General features: G+C 36.7%; 3 protein-coding genes across 7 annotated transcripts; 2 read left to right on the forward strand and 1 right to left on the reverse strand.

Annotated features, from left to right (window-relative positions):
- Window positions 1–371: 371 nt before the first annotated feature.
- Window positions 372–3,345, forward strand: LOC125186149 (arogenate dehydratase 2-like). Of its 2 annotated transcripts, XM_048082484.1 has the most exons (12): window positions 372–706; window positions 796–863; window positions 981–1,073; window positions 1,280–1,480; window positions 1,557–1,637; window positions 1,719–1,814; window positions 1,904–1,981; window positions 2,072–2,161; window positions 2,238–2,305; window positions 2,510–2,591; window positions 2,712–2,786; window positions 3,089–3,345. In XM_048082484.1, exons 1-11 carry the CDS (start codon window positions 457–459, stop codon window positions 2,769–2,771), a joined length of 1,167 nt encoding a protein of 388 aa, XP_047938441.1. In that variant the 5' UTR covers window positions 372–456; the 3' UTR covers window positions 2,772–2,786; window positions 3,089–3,345. The 2 variants fall into 2 exon arrangements, 1 of the variants encoding a protein (XP_047938441.1); XR_007170366.1 differs by lacking the exon at window positions 3,089–3,345 and having other exon boundaries at window positions 2,238–2,325; window positions 2,712–2,729.
- Window positions 3,346–6,925: 3,580 nt separating this feature from the next.
- LOC125186163 (V-type proton ATPase subunit a1-like) lies at window positions 6,926–16,075 on the forward strand. 4 transcript variants are annotated; one of them, XM_048082500.1, is made up of 18 exons: window positions 6,926–7,286; window positions 8,474–8,518; window positions 8,969–9,091; window positions 9,184–9,291; window positions 10,175–10,288; window positions 10,363–10,536; window positions 10,679–10,816; window positions 11,248–11,355; window positions 11,449–11,556; window positions 11,659–11,807; window positions 11,975–12,128; window positions 13,050–13,210; window positions 13,910–14,116; window positions 14,195–14,378; window positions 14,466–14,549; window positions 14,772–14,968; window positions 15,046–15,105; window positions 15,498–16,075. In XM_048082500.1, exons 1-18 carry the CDS (start codon window positions 7,146–7,148, stop codon window positions 15,700–15,702), a joined length of 2,460 nt encoding a protein of 819 aa, XP_047938457.1. In that variant the 5' UTR covers window positions 6,926–7,145; the 3' UTR covers window positions 15,703–16,075. The 4 variants fall into 4 exon arrangements, 3 of the variants coding, with proteins under 3 accessions (XP_047938457.1, XP_047938459.1, XP_047938458.1); XR_007170369.1 differs by lacking the exon at window positions 15,498–16,075 and having other exon boundaries at window positions 14,828–14,968; XM_048082502.1 differs by lacking the exons at window positions 15,046–15,105; window positions 15,498–16,075 and having other exon boundaries at window positions 14,195–14,361; window positions 14,828–14,929.
- A 152-nt stretch (window positions 16,076–16,227) lies between these two features.
- On the reverse strand, window positions 16,228–18,260 carry LOC125191281 (protein NRT1/ PTR FAMILY 2.7-like). Its single transcript, XM_048088795.1, has 4 exons — window positions 18,144–18,260; window positions 17,841–18,055; window positions 17,242–17,765; window positions 16,228–17,165 (listed from the first exon to the last, which is right to left on the reverse strand). Exons 1-4 carry the CDS (start codon window positions 18,211–18,213, stop codon window positions 16,379–16,381), a joined length of 1,596 nt encoding a protein of 531 aa, XP_047944752.1. The 5' UTR covers window positions 18,214–18,260; the 3' UTR covers window positions 16,228–16,378.
- Between the last annotated feature and the right edge of the window lie 4,273 nt (window positions 18,261–22,533).

Consider the following 22,533-nt stretch of genomic DNA (forward strand, 5'->3'; position numbering starts at 1 on the left):
CCAAAATCAATCTCTGAATTTTAATTTCTGAGTAAAAAATACTCTCCGTCCCATAAAAATATGTGCACTTTCTATTTTTGTCCATCTCACAAAAATATTTGGGTTGAAAAAGTTAGTGGAATATGAGACCCACTTTTTTATATTGATTTTATAATAAAATAGTATATGAGTTAAGTAATGTGACCTATTTACTATTTATGATAAAAATGAAGTGTGACTCTTATTGTAGAATGAACTAAAATAACAAAATGTGACTCTTATTGTGGGATGGAGGGAGCGTATATTAAAAAAATTACTTATATTAAAATTAATATAGGGGCTGATGGAAGGATAATATAAATCAATAATTGTATTCTTGGACTCAAAAATTTTCGGAATTGACCGAAGCAAAACATCGACGTTTCTTCAATTCTTCTGAAACTATTTGTGATTTGTAAATTATCCGCCGCGACGACAATGGCGGCCAACACATCCCGATCCCCAATCACCCCCCTTAATTCCGGAATCCATAACCCTACCTCTAACCGTAATCGATTCTTCTCCCTCAGACCTATTCAATCCCGTCGCAACTTCCATTTTCACGCCTCCAGCTCTAGTAGTGGTAAAAGTAGCAATGACAACAAAACCCAAGCAATCGACCTGCAGAAGCTCGTCCAGGATTCCCCTTACCAGTTCAATTCCAGAGACTCTCTCCCATCACTTCCTCGTACATCTCATTATTTTCATCTTATTTGAACCCCCGATATTGTAGGATGTAATTTCGATTGATTACTTTTGAATTGCTGATTGTTTCAGGGCCTTTGACCTCTGCTCAGCTGTCGCACTTGGCGGCGGAAGGGCCTCGTCTCCGCGTCGCTTATCAGGTTCTCCCCCTCCTTCTAAATTATCTGCATGTTATTGCATAAATTCCAATGAGAATTGGCCATCGCCTGCTCCACGAGAGAGAATATGGTTCTGATTTCGGTTATGTGTTTTCAAAGGGCGTTCGAGGTGCGTACAGCGAGTCTGCAGCCGAGAAGGCTTATCCGAATTGCGAGGCAGTACCATGTGAACAATTTGATACAGCTTTTCAAGTCAGTATCTTGTGCCTTATTTGGTGAATTCTAATTACTAATCTATTTTATGATGTGCCTTATTTCATGAATTGTGATTTCTGTCAATTTCATCATGTGTCTTATTTTGTTGAACTGTAGTTGAATTTTGAAGATATGGTGATGATAAACTGTCTTCAAATTTCTGTTGAATGCTGAAATTTTCTGTTTAACTACTGCTACTGCAGGCAGTAGAGAGGTGGCTTGTTGATAGAGCGGTTTTGCCTATAGAAAATTCGTTGGGAGGCAGTATACACAGGAACTATGATCTTCTACTCCGGCATAGGTTGCATATTGTTGGAGAAGTTAAAATTGCAATCCGTCACTGCTTACTAGCTAATCCCGGGATCAAGATTGAAAATCTAACAAGGGTTCTAAGCCATCCGCAGGTATCTCAAGCCCAATGAAACCAGGTTATTGTTTCTGGAACACAAAGCTTACAATCTGTGACTCCTGATACTGCAGGCTCTTGCACAGTGTGAGAACACCTTAACTAAGCTAGGTCTGGTTAGGGAAGCCGTGGATGATACTGCTGGTGCAGCAAAGGTAGTATGCTTTACCTTTTCTTGTTAACGTGTGATTGTAATTTAATTTTACGAATAACTGAATTCTACTTCCCCCCCCCAGCATGTTGCATTCCATGAGCTAGAAGATGCCGGGGCAGTTGCTAGCTTAACTGCTGCTAAGATCTATGGTCTTGATGTACTTGCTCAGGACATTCAGGTTTGTTTGTAGATATTATATTTACGTTGTGTTGCATAACCATTTTCTTACAGATTTAAAACACTGCCATTTGTCTACCTTGTTGCCAGGATGATACTGCTAATGTGACTCGATTCCTTATGCTGGCTAGGGAGCCTATCATACCAGGCACCGATAAACCTTTCAAGGTTAGAATTCCTTTTTTCAAAACAAATTTCCCATCACACATATTTTCCTCTAACCTACCAATCTAATCATTCATTATTTACTTTTCGCAGACAAGTATAGTCTTCTCATTAGAGGAAGGTCCTGGGATGCTTTTCAAGGCACTGGCCGTATTTGCTATGAGGAATATCAATCTCACCAAGGTTAGTTTGTCATTGGCCTCCCGGAATATCTTCAATACTTTATTGTGTATGCCTACTTATCATTTTCTGATACTAGATTGAAAGCCGTCCACTGCCAAAGCGGACTCTACAAACATCAGATGACAATTCCATTGGCTTTCCTAAGTAAGTGCTTTGCAGTACAGGTGTGATTCTGGGCTAATATTTTTAGGATATTTTTAGCTTTTCAGGATAATTGATGAAAAATTAAATTCATCGAAAGATCTGCTGCTATTATCCTAAAGCATCCAATTACTGTTTTCAGAGTTCACTTGATAATTTTCCCTAGATTAATTGTGTGTAATCAGATGGTCTCATTCTTGCATGCAGATGCTTTCCCTATCTTTTCTATGTTGATTTTGAAGCATCCATGGCAGATGAAAGAGCTCAAAATGCTCTAGGTCATCTGAAGGTCTGTGCTACCCCTAATGTTCTGCCTGCAATTTTTTCCCCCTTTTTCAGTGCTACACCCCAATGTCTAGGTTTCAGTTATTTTCTTATGTATAAACCTTACGATGTTTAATCTTGGCAGGAGTTTGCAACATTTATAAGGGTTCTTGGCGGTTACCCTGCAGACAATGGCCTTCCATAGCAACCTTGTATTTATGTAAGGCACCTATATTTGTGAAACTTGTATGCTTTTCAACTGCTTTACATTTGATTTTGAGTGAATAACTTTAGTCTATTTGAGTGAGTTCTTAGCTAACTGATAAAACTAAGTACAAACTAAGGACTAATTTAACTTCCTAATGAAAAGCTGCAGTTGTTTTATCTGATGAAGCATATTTGCAGTGATCGACGTAGATTGAAAACAATAACAAAATATAGTCGAAGAAAAGCAAGACTTGAAAACAGACCTAATTGGTTTTCAAACTTCTTAAATATGTTTCATGCTTTACAATGATGCAGGAGTTCAAGATTGGAGGGTAACAATTTATATTCTTCAGCCGTGCTCCCATATACAGTTTTGAAGTACTAGAGATGCTAGAGAAAGAGCAAATAATGCCGCACTTTGCACAAGTTGCAGCTTCACTGGTGCACTTTTATCTTTGATGTAAGTACGCGGTTTGGTTTGTTCCCCCACCCTCCAATATTTTCTCCTTACCGGGCTGTAGTTTTTGTACACTAGAGAGTTATTCAACAAAATACACCACACACCTTCTCCACATTTTAGCCATCTATTTCTTCATTTTTTACAACTTTTTGGTTAATAAAGGGAGCTTTAAGTAAAATGATGTCCAATTATCGCTTTATTGTATGTGAATTTGTTAGTGTGGAAATTAATTTTTTATTGAGTAGTAAATTTAAGAATGAATATGTTTAAGGAGTAAATTATTTTCTTTTCTTTTGGTACACACCCATCTCTTAGTAGTGGATTCCATCAAGTCGTAAAAGAAATAATACTACTCCTAGTTTTAGCCTATTTCTTTTTTTCTACTAGTTTATTTTTATATATGCGTCATCTATCTTACATTAGGACAATCCAAATAAGAAATAAAGTTGCAGTAGCCCTTATTGTCTGCATATATGTAACACCCCACATGAGTGTATTTAATCAGCCGGCATCTACAAGAGTACAAATTGAGTATTTATAAAGTTCGAGATTTCTACTTCCATACATTCAATTTTTATTTTATGTGCTCAGACATTGGAATGCCGATAAAATCTTTATTTCATACCGTCAGTTTTGAGCTATGCGCGCAGATAATATTTTATTTCGTTCAGAAATTATGGAATATTGTGTTTGACTCTAATCTTTAATGAAACACTCACACATTTTGTTTCGTCGGTGCTTCTGTTTAATGGGCATGACGCATTATGAATCGGTTTATAATATTGAACAATTCTTGATTTAAGAAAATTCCAAACTCTATCCGTTCAGACAAAACTAACATATTACAAGATCTAAAGTCTGTATATTTTAAATCTTCATTCTAAGAGCATCCACAATGGTCGGCGAGCGACCGGCTAGCCGATTCTCGGCGCTGGCCGGTTCGCTCACCGAACCATTGCAATCGGCGAGCGCTGGCTGATCCGTTCGCTGCCGTTGTAGGCTGGCAATCGGCGAGCAATCGGCCAGCGCAATTTTTTTTTTAATTAAAATATCGAAACACTATATATATGCGATTTTCACGTCATTTTCATTCGCGCCACTTGTTTTAACGAGTTTTCTCTCTTTCTTAATTTCTATACAAGAGCAACAACGCAAAATGAGTAACGCGGGTGGTAGTACTGGTGGTAGTAGTGATGAGGAGTACGACCGACAAATGGACGAAGCATTGGAGGCCTATACGTCCGGTGAGATAGACCGGTTGTTAGAAAGGGCTTTTCAGCCGGCGGTACCTCGACCTCGACCCGTTGTCCATCGCCGAGCAGAGATTGTTCGGGATCACGTAGCTGCACATCGCCGGCTATATGACGACTACTTCGCTCCGAAGCCGCGGTTTAACGCCAACCTGTTCAGGCGGCGTTTTAGGATGCGCAGGAAGCTGTTTATGCGTGTCGTTGACGCTTTGGAGCGTCGATATCTGTGTTTCCGCTTCAGGCACGATGCGGCTTGCAGATCCGGCCACACCCCTATTCAAAAGTGCACTGCGGCAATCAGGCAGTTGGCCTACGGAGGGGCGGCAGACATGTGGGACGAGTACCTCCACATAGGTGAGACGAGTGCCCTGAAGTGTCTGAAGAATTTCTGTGAGGGCGTCGTTGAAATATTCGGGGAACGAGTATCTTCGAAGCCCTAACCCCCAAGACTGTCAGGATCTGATGCAGATGCACGGGGAGAAGCATGGGTTCCCGGGGATGTTAGGCGGCATAGATTGTATGCATTGGGAGTGGAAGAACGTCCCGCTGCCCGGAAGGGGTTCTACACCACCGGCTACAAGGGAAAGAATCCCACGATGATCCTCGAGGCCGTAGCTGATTACCGGCTGTGGATTTGGCATGCGTATTTTGGGGTAGGCGGGTCGAACAACGACCTCAACGTCCTCAACTCGTCGCCCCTTTTCAACGAGCAGTGCCAGGGCGTCGGTCCGACCATTAGTTTTGTCGCCAACGGAAACCGGCATGATATGGGCTACTATTTGGCGGATGAGATATACCCTAGGTGGACCGTCTTTGTGAAGACGATCAGATGCACAAATAAGGACAGGAAGGCCTACTTTGCGGAACGACAGGAGTCGGCGCGCAAGGACGTGGAGCGCGCATTTGGTGTGCTCTAGTACCGATGGGCGACAATTAGGGGTCCAACGCGTTTGTGACATGTCGACTGCATTGCTTCTATAATATACGCCCGTATTATCATGCACAACATGATAGTCGAAGATGAAGGTGTACAACTGACTAGTTGGGCCAATGACGATGAAGCCGGTCCAAGTCACGGCGTGGCCACCCCCAACGTACGAAGGGGGTACCTCGCGATGAAATCGGCCGCCTCCAGACACATGCCGACATGCGCCAAGTGGATGCTCATATTCAATTCCAAAAGGATTTAATTGAAGAGTTGTGGACGCGGAGGACTGCACGGCGATAGTTATTTTTTGTTTTATGTATTTTTTTTATTATGTAATTTTTTTTAATTAACGTACTTTTTTTTATTTTAATGAAATTAATGAATTTTTCCGTATATGTGTCGTAAATTTAATACCGTATTTTGTGTTTAATTCCGTAAATTTAGTTGTATTTTTTTTAAAAGTGCTAATGATGTGGCTAGCCTATTGCTTGTCCAGTTGCTTGTCCTGATGATGTGGCAGGAGGAATTTTAATGCTGGATGATGTGGCAGGAGGAGAAACAGGCTAGCCTATGGCTAGCTTATTTACCATTGAAAATGACGTGAAATGAGGAGAAACAAGAATTTTAGATAGAGAGAAAACTTGTTAAAACAAGTAGTGTTTCAAAAATTTTAAAAATAAAAGAATAAAAAATTGCGCTGGCCGATCGCTCACCGATCGCCAGCCTGCAATGGCGGCCAGCGCATCGGCGAGCGAATCGGCCAGCGCCTGGAAATCGGCGTGCGCTCGCCGATTGCAGTAGTTCGGCTAGCCGCTATTGGAGATGCTCTAAGTCTCACTTCAATACTCTTCTTTTCAAATTAGTGACATCATATATCGATTTAAAAATACTGTAGGATTGATGTGGCATCATCACAATTTGTTCTTGCCTTGCCTATTTCACCGCATTGAACATGCACAATTTTTTTCTTTACACACCTTCCACTTAAATAAGGTAGTATATCAATAATTTATTCAAATCAATAATTTGATATCTCTAAGTTGACTTGCACATTACTACATACTCATTCTTCACATGACTCATAGCTAATACCAATAACCTAGTTTTTCTATTTAGATTATTAAATAAAATCAACCTCAGTAAATTTCTTCTTTTTGATAAATAAACTTTATTTTTCTTAATAATGTTTTAAACATTTTTCTCTTGTATTTTATCAATTTTATATGAAAATTTATTTCTAACATATGTGATCTGGCATGAAACGATTTGTGGAGACTATGCAATGACATATAAGCATATTCCTATCTTACCAAAACACAATATATTTGGAGGTGAGAATCCAAATCTCACAAAATACTCATTTCATCCCATTTAGAGTGAGTTTAATTTTATTTTTGATAGAACTTAGACGATGTGCGCATTTCTTGAGATAGGGAGTAATTTTTTGTGCTAGTGAAAAATTGACCAAATTGACCCTGGACAGAACTCTTCTCCACCGATTTACAAGTGAACCCCCAAAAGCGAGCAGAAACCAGCCGTTGCAGTTGCCAGTTGCCACCGCCGATGCTAACATACTGGCTACTAATAGATATCTATCACCGACACTCGCATTCCCCACATTTCTCGCACTAAACGTCTAAACCGACGTTCATCACCTCTCTCACACAAATGCACTTGTTAGTTGGTTGATCGGAGACACTGAGTTAAAAGGTCTGTTTTGGCGGTGGATGGAAAATGGAGTACATCCACAATTTGCCGACCATGGATCTAATGCGCTCCGAGAAGATGATGTTCGTGCAGCTCATTCTCCCCGTCGAGTCCGCTCACCGTGCTGTCTCTTATCTCGGCCAACTCGGTCTCATGCAATTCCGCGACGTACGCTCTGTTTTTTCCCACATTCTACTGGACGAATTGTTGCTGTTTTATTTACTTATTAGACTACTCCTACTATATTATAATTTGATTTTTTGAACTTGGTGGAGCGAATGATTGGAGGAAATGTAACATCATGCGGAGCGGAGGGAGTATAAATTTAACGTAATCTCAAGCATTGGGATTATTTTTGCCTCCTGCTTTTAGCAATTAAGGCCACTGCATCTTTGTTCCTGTAGGATTTAACTTATATCTGTTTTTTTATGTAGATGAGTGTGAATATTGATGATCATAAAGTATACCCCTTTTTTTAGTGTTCAAATTTCAGTTTACTTAAGAATTTGAAGTTCCTGGTGACAAATTTGTTGAGATTTTGTTGGACGATTCATTCTATAGTACATTTGAGTCTATAACTGTTCACACACTCGTAATTCCACAAAATTGCAAAGGAAGAAAATGAGCCGAGTTAGTTTTATGGGAGTTTCAGTACCAGATATTAATCAGTGGGTGTGTTCCTAACTCAAACCTATACATACGTGCTTATTAAAAGTGCACACCCTAAGGAGTACTCTACAATATGTCCACGCTCCACGTGCATGTCCACAATCGGTGCAACTAAACGGAGGGATATGCTAAGCTTGTTCTTAAAACAGAGCATGCTTCCAATGGTGTTAACTAACATGGATGCCTCTTTCCCATTTTCTGTTTACTTCTTTGGACGGTCACATCGTATTGGCCTCGTTTGCTGACTCACCACCTTTAACCAAGCAGAGGCCTGCATCTGCTGCACGGGTCAAAATAACTCACTGTCACAAACAATAGTTTGACTGTTTTTGGTGCTTTTGTGTGATTGTGTTCACATTAGACTTTAAGTCAATTTCATTTTTTTCAAACCTCTTCCAAGTCTCCTTAGATTCAGATACTACACTGCAAATAAATCTCAGGTTCATAATCAGTTTGTCACTTTGTATAGAGATGGAGTGCAGCTGCTAAGAAAAGAAAAAGAAAGTCTGTTTTGCTGACAGTTTTGTTCATTGAGCATTTGACACTTTTGTTCATGGGATGCTTCTGCAATCCTTTTGTGAATGTCTACTAGAATATCTATTTGACTCATTGATAAAATTCTTATCTCAGCTTATAGTAGTTGCTTATTTTTTAACAACAATCTTGGATGCTTTCCTAAATTGTAGTTAAATGATGAGAAAAGCCCTTTTCAGAGAACATTTGTTAATCAGGTATGGCTATGAAATGCTATTGGTTATATATTTTTGGGACATACATTGTCAATCAACTTTATTTCTTAAACTTTGAATGTCACTGTGGAGATTCTAAACATATTTGTTCAAGTTTCTGTTACTATTAACAGCGTACAACCTTATTTTCTTATTTGGTCAATTGGACTTCTTATTTATTGTTAGTTCTTAGTGAAAATATTATACAAACCATTTAGTATCCATATAGATCAATTTATATTATATGGAATTAAAAGTTGGAACTCACTAATTTATTGCATCAACATACTTCCTTTAACTGTAAAATATTTCTCCATCATATTTCTGTAACTAAGAGTTTTTACTAGGAACTTCAATGTGGATTATGTTCTTATGCTGATTTGATTGTGGTTATTTCTTCATGAGTTATCATTCTTGTTTTTCAAGATTTACTTTCTGGTATATAATCCACAGGTTAAAAGATGTGCTGAGATGTCCCGGAAACTACGTTTTATCAAAGATCAGATACATAAAGCTTGTTTGACACCATCTTCTAATTCATCTTCTCAATCTGATACTGATTTAGAAGAATTAGAGGTCTGTTTCATTTTGTCACCAATCACCATCTACAGATCAATATTTCTGATGCTCCGGCTGTTACTTATTATAGTTGTTTCTACTGATCTTAGATTCAACTTGCTGAGCATGAGCATGGGTTAAGTGAAATGAATGCTAATAGTGAGAAACTGCAGCGGACATACAATGAGCTGCTTGAGTTTAAGATGGTATTGCAGAAGGTACATTATCAAACTATTGATGTTTATCCTAAAAAGGAATTAGGATAAATAATTTGTAAACAATATGGAGTACTTTGAATATTTACTATTTTAATTAGTACTCTCTTCGTCCCACTAACAGTGGCTTATTTGATTTTAGCAGTAGATTAAGAAAGTATTTTGTGTGTTAAGTGGTAGGTCCACAAAAGTTGACTTAACTTTTTTTATGTATAAAAGGTTTCTTTTATTGGACTAGGCCACTTAAAGTGGGGTAGCTCAGGCCACTTATGGTGGGACAGAAGGAAGAGAAAATTTTGAGTGTCTAACACAGCACTTCCTCACGTGCTTACTTTTATTTTTCAGAGACTGCATATCAGTGAAGGAAACATTACGTTCTGTTACTTTTTGTTTATGATAAATGGCATCAATTTGTACTTGCAGTTATGGACCTGACAAGAAGTTTATATCAATGTAGTTGTTGAATAATCTTTTACTTGTAATTGACTAGATTCACCAGGAGAAATACCACGACATCGTGATGACATGATTTCACATACTCAAATTCTTAAGCCATGTTTGCCAATAGACTATTGCCACTTCCATCTAGGAAAAGATCATAGAAGTATGAGGCATGCCTTTTACCTTCCAAACTGAAGGCAGAAATCAGCATATTACCAAAAATTATGAAAACCAGGATCATGCTAAAACTTCAGGAGGCAAACGTTTCATTGTCCAACTGAATCTAATATGTTAACTGGAGATGTATTGGCTCAACAATCAGATTAAATATTCTTTCTATCCTCCATCACCTTATAGTCTAGTCTGTTTTTTGTTTTGCTATTTCGGGGTATCATATTTGTTCAATACAAGATTCCATTCATCTCAAAAAACATGGTAACTCCAGGCAGGAGACCTCCTTTTACCAAGTGAGAGTCCTATGACAGCCCAGGATACAGAATTAAAGGACAATGTCCATATTAGTAATGATTATGCAGACACCTCGTCACTGCTGGATCAGGTAAGAACAATAAGGCTTGAGTACATTATGAATCAATTTTGTTATTGTATTCAGGTAGGTTTTCTAATTTCCAGGAGATGCTAAATGGACCTTCTAATCAGTGTGGTGTGGGATTTGTTAGTGGTATCATCCCTAAATCTAAAGTCCTAAGATTTGAGAGGATGCTCTTTCGTACAACAAGGGGAAACATGCTTTTCAATCAGGCACCAGCTTATGACCAAATCCTGGATCCTGCAACAAATGAGATGGTATTGTTTCTTTATTTTTATTTTTGGAGAATATATTAGCACTTCTAATTTGAATGTGGAAGTTAAGCCATGAAAGGAAGCCTCAGGCATGTTATTTTTGAAAAATAGATTGAACACTTACTGTTTGGTTTTGCATCTGCAGGTTGAGAAAACAGTTTTCATCGTATCATTCTCAGGGGAACAGGTGAGAATAAAAATTCTGAAAATTTGTGAAGCTTTTGGTGCAAATTGCTATCCTGTTCCAGAAGAAATGACCAAGCGGAGGCATATAACTCAAGAGGTATGTTTGTAACTGGATCGCTTTCGTGTTTCAATACACAGAAAATAAACACATATATGCCTTTCTGTGATTCTTGTTATGGCAATATAGATATATAAATATAATTTCTAGTTTCCTACTTCATTCAATACACATGAGGGCTCAGTTCCATTGAGACTCCTCTTATTTGGCTAAAAGTGTGGTATAGTTCTCATGCAGAGTAAGAAGATGAACAAAAGTACTGTGCATTTTTCCTGATAAACTAGATCCCATGAGACAGATATAAGTAGCCATCTAGCTCCAGCCCCATGTTGTACTAAAACCTTCAATTTAATCAACCACTGGCTCAGGAACTGTTAATAATCAACAGCTGACAACAGTCTTCAAAGTGGACTGTTTGAAATGATTTTCCCGTAACTACATGTTTGACGGCATCTCTTTGCCTTCGTCAGGTTCTATCACACCTGTCTGATCTGAAGACAACCTTAGAGGCTGGCCTCTGTCATCGAGATAAGGTTTTGACATCCATTGGATTTCACCTCCCTAAGTGGATGAACATGGTAGGACTGAGCTGCTGTAGTTTCTGTTTAAGTTTGAAAATCATTGATGCTTTAGTATACAAACTAATTTAATTTCTTGACTCCTCCCTCTAGGTGAAAAGGGAAAAGGCTGTTTATGACACATTAAATATGCTGAATTTTGATGTCACAAAGAAGTGTTTGGTGGGTGAGGGTTGGTGTCCTATCTTTTCTAAAACTAAGGTACTTTTACTATATACGCTCTTTTTGTTTGTGGAAGTAACGGGAGCGCTTCATCCAGTATAACATTTATTGAAAGGGATGAGATCTGGCTACATATTGCAGATACAGGAAGCTCTGCAACGTGCAACATGTGATAGTAATTCACAAGCTGATATAATCTTTCACGTGAAGGACTCAGTTGAGTCTCCTCCAACATATTTTCAAACCAACAATTTCACATATGCATATCAAGAAATTGTTAATGCATATGGGTAAGCCAGTATGTTTGAGCTGTATCTTTTGTGTATTACATCAGCTTCTTATTTATATATTAAATTTCTGTCTAGTTTTGTTTTGTTGAGTAATTGAATTTACCAATATCACTGTAACATTGTTGTCTTTAATTTCTGTGTTTCTGATGCAAACCTTTATCTGGCAGTGTTGCTAAATACCAGGAGGCGAACCCTGCAGTTTATACAATTATTACGTTTCCGTTTCTTTTTGCTGTCATGTTCGGGGACTGGGGTCATGGTATATGCTTGTTATTAGGGGCGCTGATCCTAATTGTCCGTGAAAAGAAACTTGGTTCTCAAGTATGCCATCTACTTTTGGAGTTTCAATAGCATGAGTTTACCAACTATATATTTGCACTTGCAGACACAATTTTGCTATTTTTATTGCCTTTCTCAGTGGCTATTTGAATTTTCGTGCTACTGTTATGCATTTAATTTTACTTCAGGTTTCTTTGATACAACAAACTAAGGAGAAGATATTGTTGTTTTGTTGGATTCTAAAGTTCATGAAATCTATAATCAAACTACTTTACATTGGTTTATATTCTTGAACATGCCCCAGAATTTGGTTATCATTTTCTCTTGCGGGACTTGCAGAGATTAGCCTTAATACAATAAATATGCTTGCTTGGTATGTTATGTGAATTAAAATAATTAATCATGATATTTGCTTCTGAAAATTTATGTTGGAAGGAATTGTATTTAGAAGGAAATGTTAGGTTGCTCGTGTTTGATTAATTTAGAGTTTGATAAATTTGTGTATAATTTTACTCAAAAGAAAAGGCAAAGAAGTTATAAAGGACTAGTTGGTTCTGAGAAGTACTTGTTGCATGGCCTTGGTCATTTGGCTCAATGGCTGTGTATTTTCATGATATATTGAGCTGATTTAAAATTAATTCAGAAGAAAATTTAACAACTGTAATCAACTTCTCATCATGGATAGAAGAAGGAATAAAGTAACCAAGTTTTTTCAGCTATTGGTTACCATGTCAGAGATGCTATATCTAAACTGGGAGTAAATATATACAATTCGTACAGAGTAAAATCTCTTCTCTAATGAGTGGACAAGATGGTCATGTTAATTGAACTTTTACTTTCTTATGTGTTGAGCACTGTATATGCTAAATTCTTATTTATTAGTATAACAAATTGTTTACTCCATCAATCTATTTGCTCTCATTTCTTTCAGTTATTCATATCTTAAATGTTCATTTCCTACAGAAACTTGGCAGCTTCATGGAGATGCTATTTGGTGGTCGATATGTACTCCTCCTGATGTCTCTCTTTTCAATTTATTGTGGCTTGATATACAACGAATTTTTTTCCGTTCCTTTTAACATATTTGGAAGCTCTGCCTATCGATGCCGGGATGCTACATGCAGGTAAAAATGAGTGTGTGATTACTGTTGATCAGGTTTACGTAGGAATGATGGAATAAATCCTTCAAATTTATAGTGACATGGGACATAATGCACAAGAATATAGGAAGTCTCACTTGGGCTCCTTTAATAGTCAGATTGGCTATGAAATTGGTCTATTCTATATCTATCTTCCTTCACTTCCACAGTAGAATGGTTTCTATTCCATCTAAAACGTGGAAGTACATAATAAGTACTCAAAATAAGTAACCTTTTCTGGCTATGTGTTTTCAATGGAATTTGGTTGATTATCTTGTTCCTGAGATTAGCAGTATTATAATCTTTCTATAGAATCTTCAAGTTAGAAAACTGACACATGTACTACATGGGCACCCAAACTTTTTCTATAAGCTCATTTTACTATTGCATTAATTAGGAATCATTTGGGCCTTTCACTGGACAAGTTAAAATAAAGTGAAGCCTATTAACCATAAATCTTTTCTCATATTCTATATTTAGTATGAAAAAGTCTGTATTATTACAAGGTTATCTCCTATGTTCTCTGCTAACACTAACCAATCTGGTTTTCATACTGTTCCATTTCATTGTCATCTATACCTGTCTATTTATCCACATTTTTCTGATGTGTTTTAGTACTCTTGCCTGTCATTTTTATTTGTTTATGTATAACTAACATTGTTTCTCTCTTTCCCGACTCGACAGTGAATCTCGTTCTATTGGTTTAGTCAAATATCATGACACATATCCATTTGGCGTGGATCCAAGTTGGCGTGGAAGTCGTTCTGAGCTGCCTTTCTTAAATTCTTTAAAAATGAAAATGTCTATTTTGTTCGGCATTGCACAAATGAATTTAGGAATCATCCTAAGTTATTTTAATGCTCGCCACTTTCGCAGCTTGCTTGATATTAAGTATGTTGTCTCAACTGTTCTTTTTTTCAAAAACTCCTAATCTTTCACAGCCAAAAACTTATTCAACTCTCTTTCCAGGTATCAGTTTGTACCTCAAATGATCTTCCTTAACAGTCTGTTTGGGTATCTTTCACTTCTCATCATTACCAAATGGTGTACTGGTTCTGAAGCAGACCTTTATCATGTGATGATTTACATGTTCTTGAGTCCTTTCGAAGACTTAGGTGAAAACCAGCTGTTTTGGGGTCAGAGCTTTTTCCAGGCATGCTTGTTATAAATCTTATGTTACTGGTGACATTGTATATAATATATACATATGCTGATATTTACTAATTTACATTATTTTTAGGTTATATTGTTGCTTTTGGCTGTTATTGCTGTTCCATGGATGCTCTTTCCAAAACCTTATATTTTGAAGAAACTCCACTCTGAGGTACTTCCAATGTTTTTAGCTCTGCCGTGTATCTCTCTTTAGCCCCTTTATCCTGGGAGATGGTTGTGGAAACTCTGCTCTATATTGGCACCTGTACGGTTATATTTCTTTTGCCTGTCTAATTTCTTTTATGATAGATTTCTACCATAACCATCTTTCGCTTTGTGTCCTGATTACATTGAAACAAATATTGACTTTGCCATTTGTGTGTGTATCTAAAAGAGATTTCAAGGCCGAACATATCAGAGTCTTGAAACCTCCGACATCTATACTGACAGGGACTACGATTCTGCAAGCCAATCGGACCCTGAGGAATTTGATTTTACCGAGGTATTTGTGCATCAAATGATACACACCATCGAATTTGTACTTGGTGCAGTATCAAATACTGCGTCATATCTCCGGCTGTGGGCTTTGAGGTAGGATCAATTCCATCATGTAGTGAAGTTCCATCTTGGCTATCAATCTCGTAATCCGTTTTTGTTTATTTTGGCAGTTTGGCCCACTCGGAGTTATCGACTGTTTTCTACGAAAAAGTTCTCCTTCTTGCGTGGGGGTAAGTTTTCTTATCAATGGGCCCAAAGCCTTGTACAATTATTGATGCCCTTTGACTCCAATAGACTCCTTGCATTGTTAATGAAACCTCCCTTCAATATTGTTTTGGCTTTCTCAAAGACATTCTGCATTTGGCCCACTTCGCATTTCTGGGGTTAATTTCTATTTCTAGTCAATTATGCTTCATGCTAATTGCTAACAGTTATGTAAAGTTAGTTGACATGAAAAGGACAAAAAAATACTAGTACTACCCAAATTTCCCAAATTTTTTGCTTGTGATCAACTACCCTTTTATTCTTGGCGTATAAATGGTTGCCTTGCTTGACCTGAGATGAAGGTTCTACACCATGCTAACAAAAAATTCCTCTTTTGGCCAAATGTTACTGAATGCAGGTATGACAGTCTCGTTATTCGTTTGGTGGGTCTGGCAGTTTTTGCTTTTGCCACAGCATTTATACTACTCATGATGGAGACACTCAGTGCTTTCCTCCATGCCCTGCGTCTTCATTGGGTGGAGTTTCAGAATAAGTTCTACAGCGGCGATGGCTACAAATTTGAACCCTTTTCGTTTGCTGCATTGAATGATGGTGAAGATTAGAACCTCCAAGTTCCACGTCCATTTGGCATTTTTGCGAGGAAGTAGCAGCGAGGAAGATGAAATCTCTTGGTGTGCCTTCTGATTGTAGAGTTGGACACGGACAATGGGCTGCTACTCTCGAAATTCAACATCATACATACATAGGCTCAAGACTATAGATGCAATGGTCTATGTCTTTCCATAAGGTGTGTATGTAAACCATATCCTCCTAGTGTGAAGGAGTTATACACTTCTCTGTGCGTAAACTGTCTATATTTTGTTCGTTCTTGGGGATGCATTATTTGGGTCTTCTTGCTAGCCATACATAACTTTCATAAACAACAATCACTGCTTAGCTGCATGTGCTATATGCTATGCGATTATTGATTCTTTACCTGTTTCAAATAATCAATATTCATCAGTATTACAGTAATGGCAATAGTTGGATAACATTGGATGGTTTAGCTGTTTGCTCAGACGCCTCAGTTATATGAGTAGCTGTGTGTGTGTGCAATGCTTATTTGATAACTATGAGTGGTCTTTGCGTGAATAAAAACTCATGCTGCGAACTTTTATTAACTTTAGTAATTTGAATTATTGATATCAACCAAATCCAATACACCAATGATGCAGCAAAATCAATACATATTTGAATATTTCACTACAACATGACTCAGATCAACCAACCCTACCAATTTTAAGATTTATGGTACTTGTAGGAAGATGCACACACAAGATAGAACACCAGATTCAAAGCTCCTATCCCACTGCACAACCAATACACATTGTCCAGTCTCCCTTTGTTTATATTGTTGGGCAACCATGCCGTCGCATTCTGCACTGCATCGATGACAAGATTGCTCGAATAGTAGCCCCCTGCGACGGTCAAAGCAACAACAGCGGTTGCAGTGCTCTTGAACGAAGCTGGGAATTCTTGGTAACAGAATGCAACTTGTCCGGCAAAATGGAACCCTTCTGACACTCCAACAATGGCTAGCTGTGGCGCCAGCCACAACAACGACATAGGAACCACTCTGAGATCATGCGATCTCGCCTCCCTCAATCTCTTCGCCTCCACAAGTGCCGCAACAATGCTGCTGACTATAGTGATGACGTGGCCAATGCCAATGCGTTGCAGGTGCGTGGGAGGCCTAGTGGGAGCGAGCTTTACCCAGAGCGGGAATACAAGGCGGTCCAACAATGGTATTGTGACACAGGTTCCGATGAGCGAACACAAATGGATTGAAGCAACTGGGATTTTGAAATGAGAGTTGAGACGATTGTCCATGGTTTTGCCTTGTATGATCATGAAACTCATCAGCACTGCTATAGGTATACACAGTATCAAACCACTTATCCATATTGGCACAATCTTGACTAGCCTTTTCAGATCTTCAACTTGTTGCACTGTGCATAATTTCCATGGATTCACTATCTTTGAACTAGACTCTTCTTCACTCTTCACCGCTGCACGGTTCAAGAACCTGCAAATTTAACCAAATATAGTTTAAACTATGAAGCTAGTATTAATTATAGCATATCAAGTGATAATAAACTTACTTGAAAAACGGCGTGGGACAGTTTAAACCATCTCCATCATGATGATAGTCTCCAGTTTGTGGTGAGAGAGACATCTTCCTTTTCTTGATGGCTGCAACGATGACACAAGCCAAGCTCTTGAAAGGGCTGGCAGTGGGCTTGACAAAGCGATAAAATTTTGTGCCACAGAGGAAGACCACCAAGCCAAACAGATTGGCCATGGTGAAGATGGTGAAGCCCCAGCCCCAGCCTAGGTGTTCCTCCACGTATACCATGACCGTTACGCTCACGAAGTTTATCAAGTAGAGTGTGAAAAGGTACCAATTGAAGAATATCCCTTGATGTTTTGTGGTGTCTAGCTGATCTGCTCCCATGGATGCAAGAGTGAAGCGCGTGCCTCCGTCTCCCACAGAGAGAAGAGCCAAGCTGAGGTACAGAAGGCCGGCTTGAAGAGGCGTTGGATGCTTGCAGAAAATGGAACCCTTTACACAACTAGGAGGCCTCAAATGGCTCACTGTTGCAGATAGTAGCAACAGCACTACCCCCTGCATAATTCTTGAAAATATTCATCTCTTTCTTTTGTTTATGAAAAAAGGAGAGAGAAACATTCACAGACATACCAGCAAGGAAATGAAGGAGGAGAAGCAGATGACAGAAAAGCAGCCAGCAAATGAATCAGCAATGATTGCAGCAAAGATGGGGATGAAAGCCAAGGTTCCATTGACATAGTTGGTGATTTTAGCAGCAGATGCATCTTCAAAGTGGAACTCATCTTTCAAGAATGTAATAAGGTTGACGCTTAATCCAGATGCCAGTGCCAACAAACCACCCGTTGCTGTTTTTCCACAAAAAAAAGTGAAACTTGTAAAATTGTAAAGATGGCTCTAGCTTGAGTTGTTATTGAAAGAGACAAGAAAAGGAACCTATGAAGAAAGGAAATGTGATCCATCCGCCGAGAGCACGGCGCAGAAGTGCAGGTGCTTCACTCTCCATCGGTTCCCTCTCTAAGTTGTTCTGTTTATTTTCTGTTTTTTACAATGTTGAAGGTTGAATAATATGAGGATGGAATCGAACGGTAAACATTCATTTGTACTTTGTCATATGCTAATTACTGTGTTAGTAAGAGTCAACTATAAAAAAAAAGTCTATGGATCATTTTTTATTTACACTTTTTTGTCTTAACATTATTCTATTAGAAAATTTGCCTTTTTTTTATTTATTGGATACAAGGCAAGAATTTTATTGTAATCCTCCCCCCGTCCTGATTAAGAGTCACACTTTGACCGGATACGGATTTTTAAGAAGTGTTTGAATATGTAATAAATGGAGTTAGGTAGTGGAATGTAGAACCTCTTTGACTTTTTGTGTGTAATAAATTTGTTAGGTAATGACATTTTGTGTAATAAATGGAGTTAGTGATGTCCAAATATAGTAAGTAGTGTGACTCTTAATCGGGAATGGACCAAAATGGAAAAGTATGACTCTTAATCGGGGACGGAGGGAGTAATACATAAATAGATAGAGTATAACATTCATTATACGATTATCTATGTATATAAAATTTTGTAAAATAGGTCTAATTTTGTAATATATTATTGAGAAGACAAAATAAACCCAAATAAAAAATGGATACATGTAAAAAACATAAGGGATAAATGAGAGAAAAAAAAGGGATAAATGTGAGAAGTCAAATTTAATAAATAGAGAAACAAAGAAGAGAGAGAAATCATAGATAAAGAGATGAGAGAGATATAAATAATGGAGTACCAAAATAGTCATTAGGAGAAAAAAGTGGAAAATACTAATAGTAGAACAATGCATCAAATATGATTATGACCAGCAATGACGGACGCAGGATACAAAGCTCGTGGGGTCGAACAGAGTAAAAATTAATACTTATATAATATTTTTAAAACTACTTTTTTAAATAATAATATTAAATATTTTTATATAATAAATTATGTTAAGAAAATTTATTAAATTGTTTTGTATCGACTGAAATTTTATAAAATTATATTACTTAGTAATTAACAAAATAAGAAGAAACTTATAATATTATGGGATGCCTTAAATTAGATTTCCGCGAAATGAATACAATGATTTAGAATATTAAAAAAAAAAACTCATTTATGGAAGCTCAAATCCCCAACGCCTAAATCTCAAAATACTAAATCACACTTTTATAAAGTAGTATATTTTATTTTTATAATAAAATAAATTAATACAATATAAAATTTATTTTTTTATTTATAATTAAAGGAAAATATAACTCCTATTACTAGATAGACAAGATGTTAAAAATGGACTCCCAGTGCTGAATAGAGGTTGTACAAAATTATACTACTAGTTTTTACTTCTATCTTTTGACTTAAAGTATTTATTTTTAAATTTTGTATTTAAATATTTTTGTAAAATAATCATGTGACAAGTTATCAACAATTTTTTAAAATCAATAATTTAGAAGTGAATTATCGTTAAAAATAGAAATTATAATCATAAAATAATATTAATAGTAGTAGTAACTAACCTAAATAAGGCCACTAAGTTAAAATTAGACAGCCATTAAGTTAAAAAACAAGAGTTGAAACATTAAGAAACGTTATCTTCCTCGTCAAAACTGTCTGCGGCTCTCTTCCTCCCCCTTTCCTTTCTCCTCTTTTCTTCCGACTGATTCTCCTCCATCTCTTTTTATTTTTCGGCAATGGGCAATTGATTCGAGTGCCCTGGTGGGGATCTGCCTCACTGGGTCAAGGCAGGGCTGCGTGGGGTCGGAGGTCCATGAAATGAAGATTCCGGCACCTCTCGACGGACTCCGGTGGGGTCGGTCGACCCCACCCGACCCCACCTTGGTCCGTCATTGATGACCAGATAGATACCTTTCGTGATATTTAATTTTACGCATTGAAAATGCAAACACAATTGTTTAGAGGCTTTTTTATAATTCAATGCACGTAAGAATTGATCAAATTCATATAATTATAGTATGTTTTTGCCTTCTTTGTATTGATATTGAATACCTGATTGCCAATTGCTACTTTAAAATCAATGTCAATTTTAAATTTGATTGTGATTTACAGGTAAAAAATTCGTATGCCTAATCCAAATCCAAAATTGTTAAGGAGTAGTTTTTTTTGGCATGCTTTACCAAAAAAACATGGTGCCTAAATAATTCAATTCTTTCACTTTGTCCCTAATAAATGGATTCAAAAGCATAATGGGGTTTGCCTTTTTTTTAGGTTAATTAGGGGTCCAATTAATCTATATGTATTTATTAATTAATGAAGAAGTGGGGCATAATGGGGTTTGCCTTTTTTTTAGGTTAATTAGGGGTCCAATTAATCTATATGTATTTATTAATTAATGAAGAAGTGGGAGAAACTAAGAAAACACCTTATTTCAAATTTTTCAACAGATGCAAAATGGTATGACTCTCCCGTATATATAGTTATCCTAACTTATTCTAGAAATCTCTAACCCTCCCGAGTTCCCCTACGACAACGCAAAGGTGGTCGGGTCCTCCCACGAGTGGCTAGCCTTAATAAACCAGCGCACCGCCAGAGCCCTCGTCTCCACGCTAATCCTCTCCACACCCCCTGACGACGAGTGATGCCGAGGCCACAGCCACAGCCACGAGTGGGTCCCCTTCGGCAACCTATACTCCACTATCCAAAGGATTAGGATGATTTCGTGTTTTCATCCAAAAGCAATGTTCAGCAATTGGGGGTTGGAGGACTGGGATCTAACAAATTTGGATTCTCCCAAATTAGCTTGGATTGGGAGAAACGATGGAACCTCATTTTTTAAGCATACTTCTGCATAAGGGAGTGATCAATTGCTAACTCATCATTTAATTGCTAACTACATCTAATTTAAGGCCACATGATTTTAAAAAACGTGTGGTCTACAATTTGCCACGTGTAATTTTAATTTTTATTAATTAAATCGAAAAAAGATAAAAAAACCCGCCAAATTAGGGTTTTGGATGAAAATGTCAATATAGTGTTTCAAAAATATCAACACAATGCTTTGAGAATGTCAACACAAATTTAGGATTGACATTGTATATGCTTTATATTGACATATTATCTTAGCTGCATTGACATTAACCTGTGTACGAAAAATACGAAAATTCTAGATTTTTTTTTCAAATTTTGACGTTGGAACATATGCATGTAGTATATCGTTGGAATCCTTATAAAATTATCTTTAATTTGATATATGTTATATGAATTTAAAGTTTTGGGATTTCTTTTAAAAGTTAGTTATAACTAACTTGACATTAATACCCCTATTGATTTTTATTGGAATTAATCCTATAGCCTTATTGACGTTTTTTGTTGATCGTATTGACATTTTGTGGTTGATGATGTAGGCCTTTAATTTGAATATCTAATAGCTATTATTAAGTTGTAGTTAACAATTAAGCATTGAGTTAGCAATATAACACTCTCCCTTCTGCATATATTTATATTCTATTATTCTGCACATAATTTCTATATAAAATTGTTATCTGAGATTTTATGTATATGCCCAAATTATAATAACAAAAACAAAAATATCATACTAGCTAGATGTGTATGTATATTTAGTACTCCATATTAACAAATGTAACAATTATAATAATTTATTATTATAATTGTAAATTTGTTGCGTATACATCAAAAGATATGTATACATTATTAGTATATATAGAATATATATACTAATAGTATTATTTTTAGAAGATATTCATTAAAACACTTATATAGAATATATGCATTAAATTACTTTTATAGAATAATGCTTAATTTTTAATATTGAAATTCAATATTTTTTTTCCTCCTACATATACGCTACATGCTTATGTATATAATATAATAAAAAATAAATATAATCACGGAGTACAACACATTGATAGTATTATTTAAATTTTATGTTTTTATTTATTTTTCTTATATATTTATACATAACAATATAGGGGAGTAATCAATTACTAACTCATCATCTAATTGCTAACTACAACTAATTTAAGATCATAGGATTTTAGAAAACTTGTGGTCTACAATTTGCCACGTGTAATTTTCATTTTTATTAATTAAATCGAAAAAGATAAAAAAAACAATAAATTAGGGTTTTGGATGAAAATGTCAATATAGATATAGTATTTCATAAATATCAACACAATGCTTTGGAAATGTCAACACAATGCTTTGAAAATGTTAACACATTGCTTATATTGACATTCTACATGTATTATATTGACATATTTTATATACTATGTTGACATTTGTGTTGTACGAAAAAATTAAATTTTTTGAATTTTTTTTCAAATTT

This window comes from Salvia hispanica, chromosome 5 (genome assembly GCF_023119035.1).
Source record: "Salvia hispanica cultivar TCC Black 2014 chromosome 5, UniMelb_Shisp_WGS_1.0, whole genome shotgun sequence".
NCBI lineage: Eukaryota > Viridiplantae > Streptophyta > Magnoliopsida > Lamiales > Lamiaceae > Salvia > Salvia hispanica.

Bases quoted from the DNA above. Each gene is read 5' to 3' on its own strand.
- LOC125186149 (XM_048082484.1), top strand. From the start codon at position 457: ATGGCGGCCAACACATCCCGATCCCCAATCACCCCCCTTAATTCCGGA. The intron at 1,074-1,279 runs GTCAGTATCTTG...CTGCTACTGCAG, and splicing joins AATTTGATACAGCTTTTCAA to GCAGTAGAGAGGTGGCTTGT. The intron at 1,638-1,718 runs GTAGTATGCTTT...TCCCCCCCCCAG, and splicing joins ATACTGCTGGTGCAGCAAAG to CATGTTGCATTCCATGAGCT.
- LOC125191281 (XM_048088795.1), bottom strand. From the start codon at position 18,213: ATGGAGAGTGAAGCACCTGCACTTCTGCGCCGTGCTCTCGGCGGATGG. The intron at 18,056-18,143 runs GTTCCTTTTCTT...GTGGAAAAACAG, and splicing joins CACATTTCCTTTCTTCATAG to CAACGGGTGGTTTGTTGGCA. The intron at 17,766-17,840 runs GTATGTCTGTGA...AGAATTATGCAG, and splicing joins CCTCCTTCATTTCCTTGCTG to GGGGTAGTGCTGTTGCTACT.
- LOC125186163 (XM_048082500.1), top strand. From the start codon at position 7,146: ATGGAGTACATCCACAATTTGCCGACCATGGATCTAATGCGCTCCGAG. The intron at 10,817-11,247 runs GTATGTTTGTAA...TGCCTTCGTCAG, and splicing joins GGAGGCATATAACTCAAGAG to GTTCTATCACACCTGTCTGA. The intron at 14,117-14,194 runs GTATGTTGTCTC...CTCTCTTTCCAG, and splicing joins CGCAGCTTGCTTGATATTAA to GTATCAGTTTGTACCTCAAA.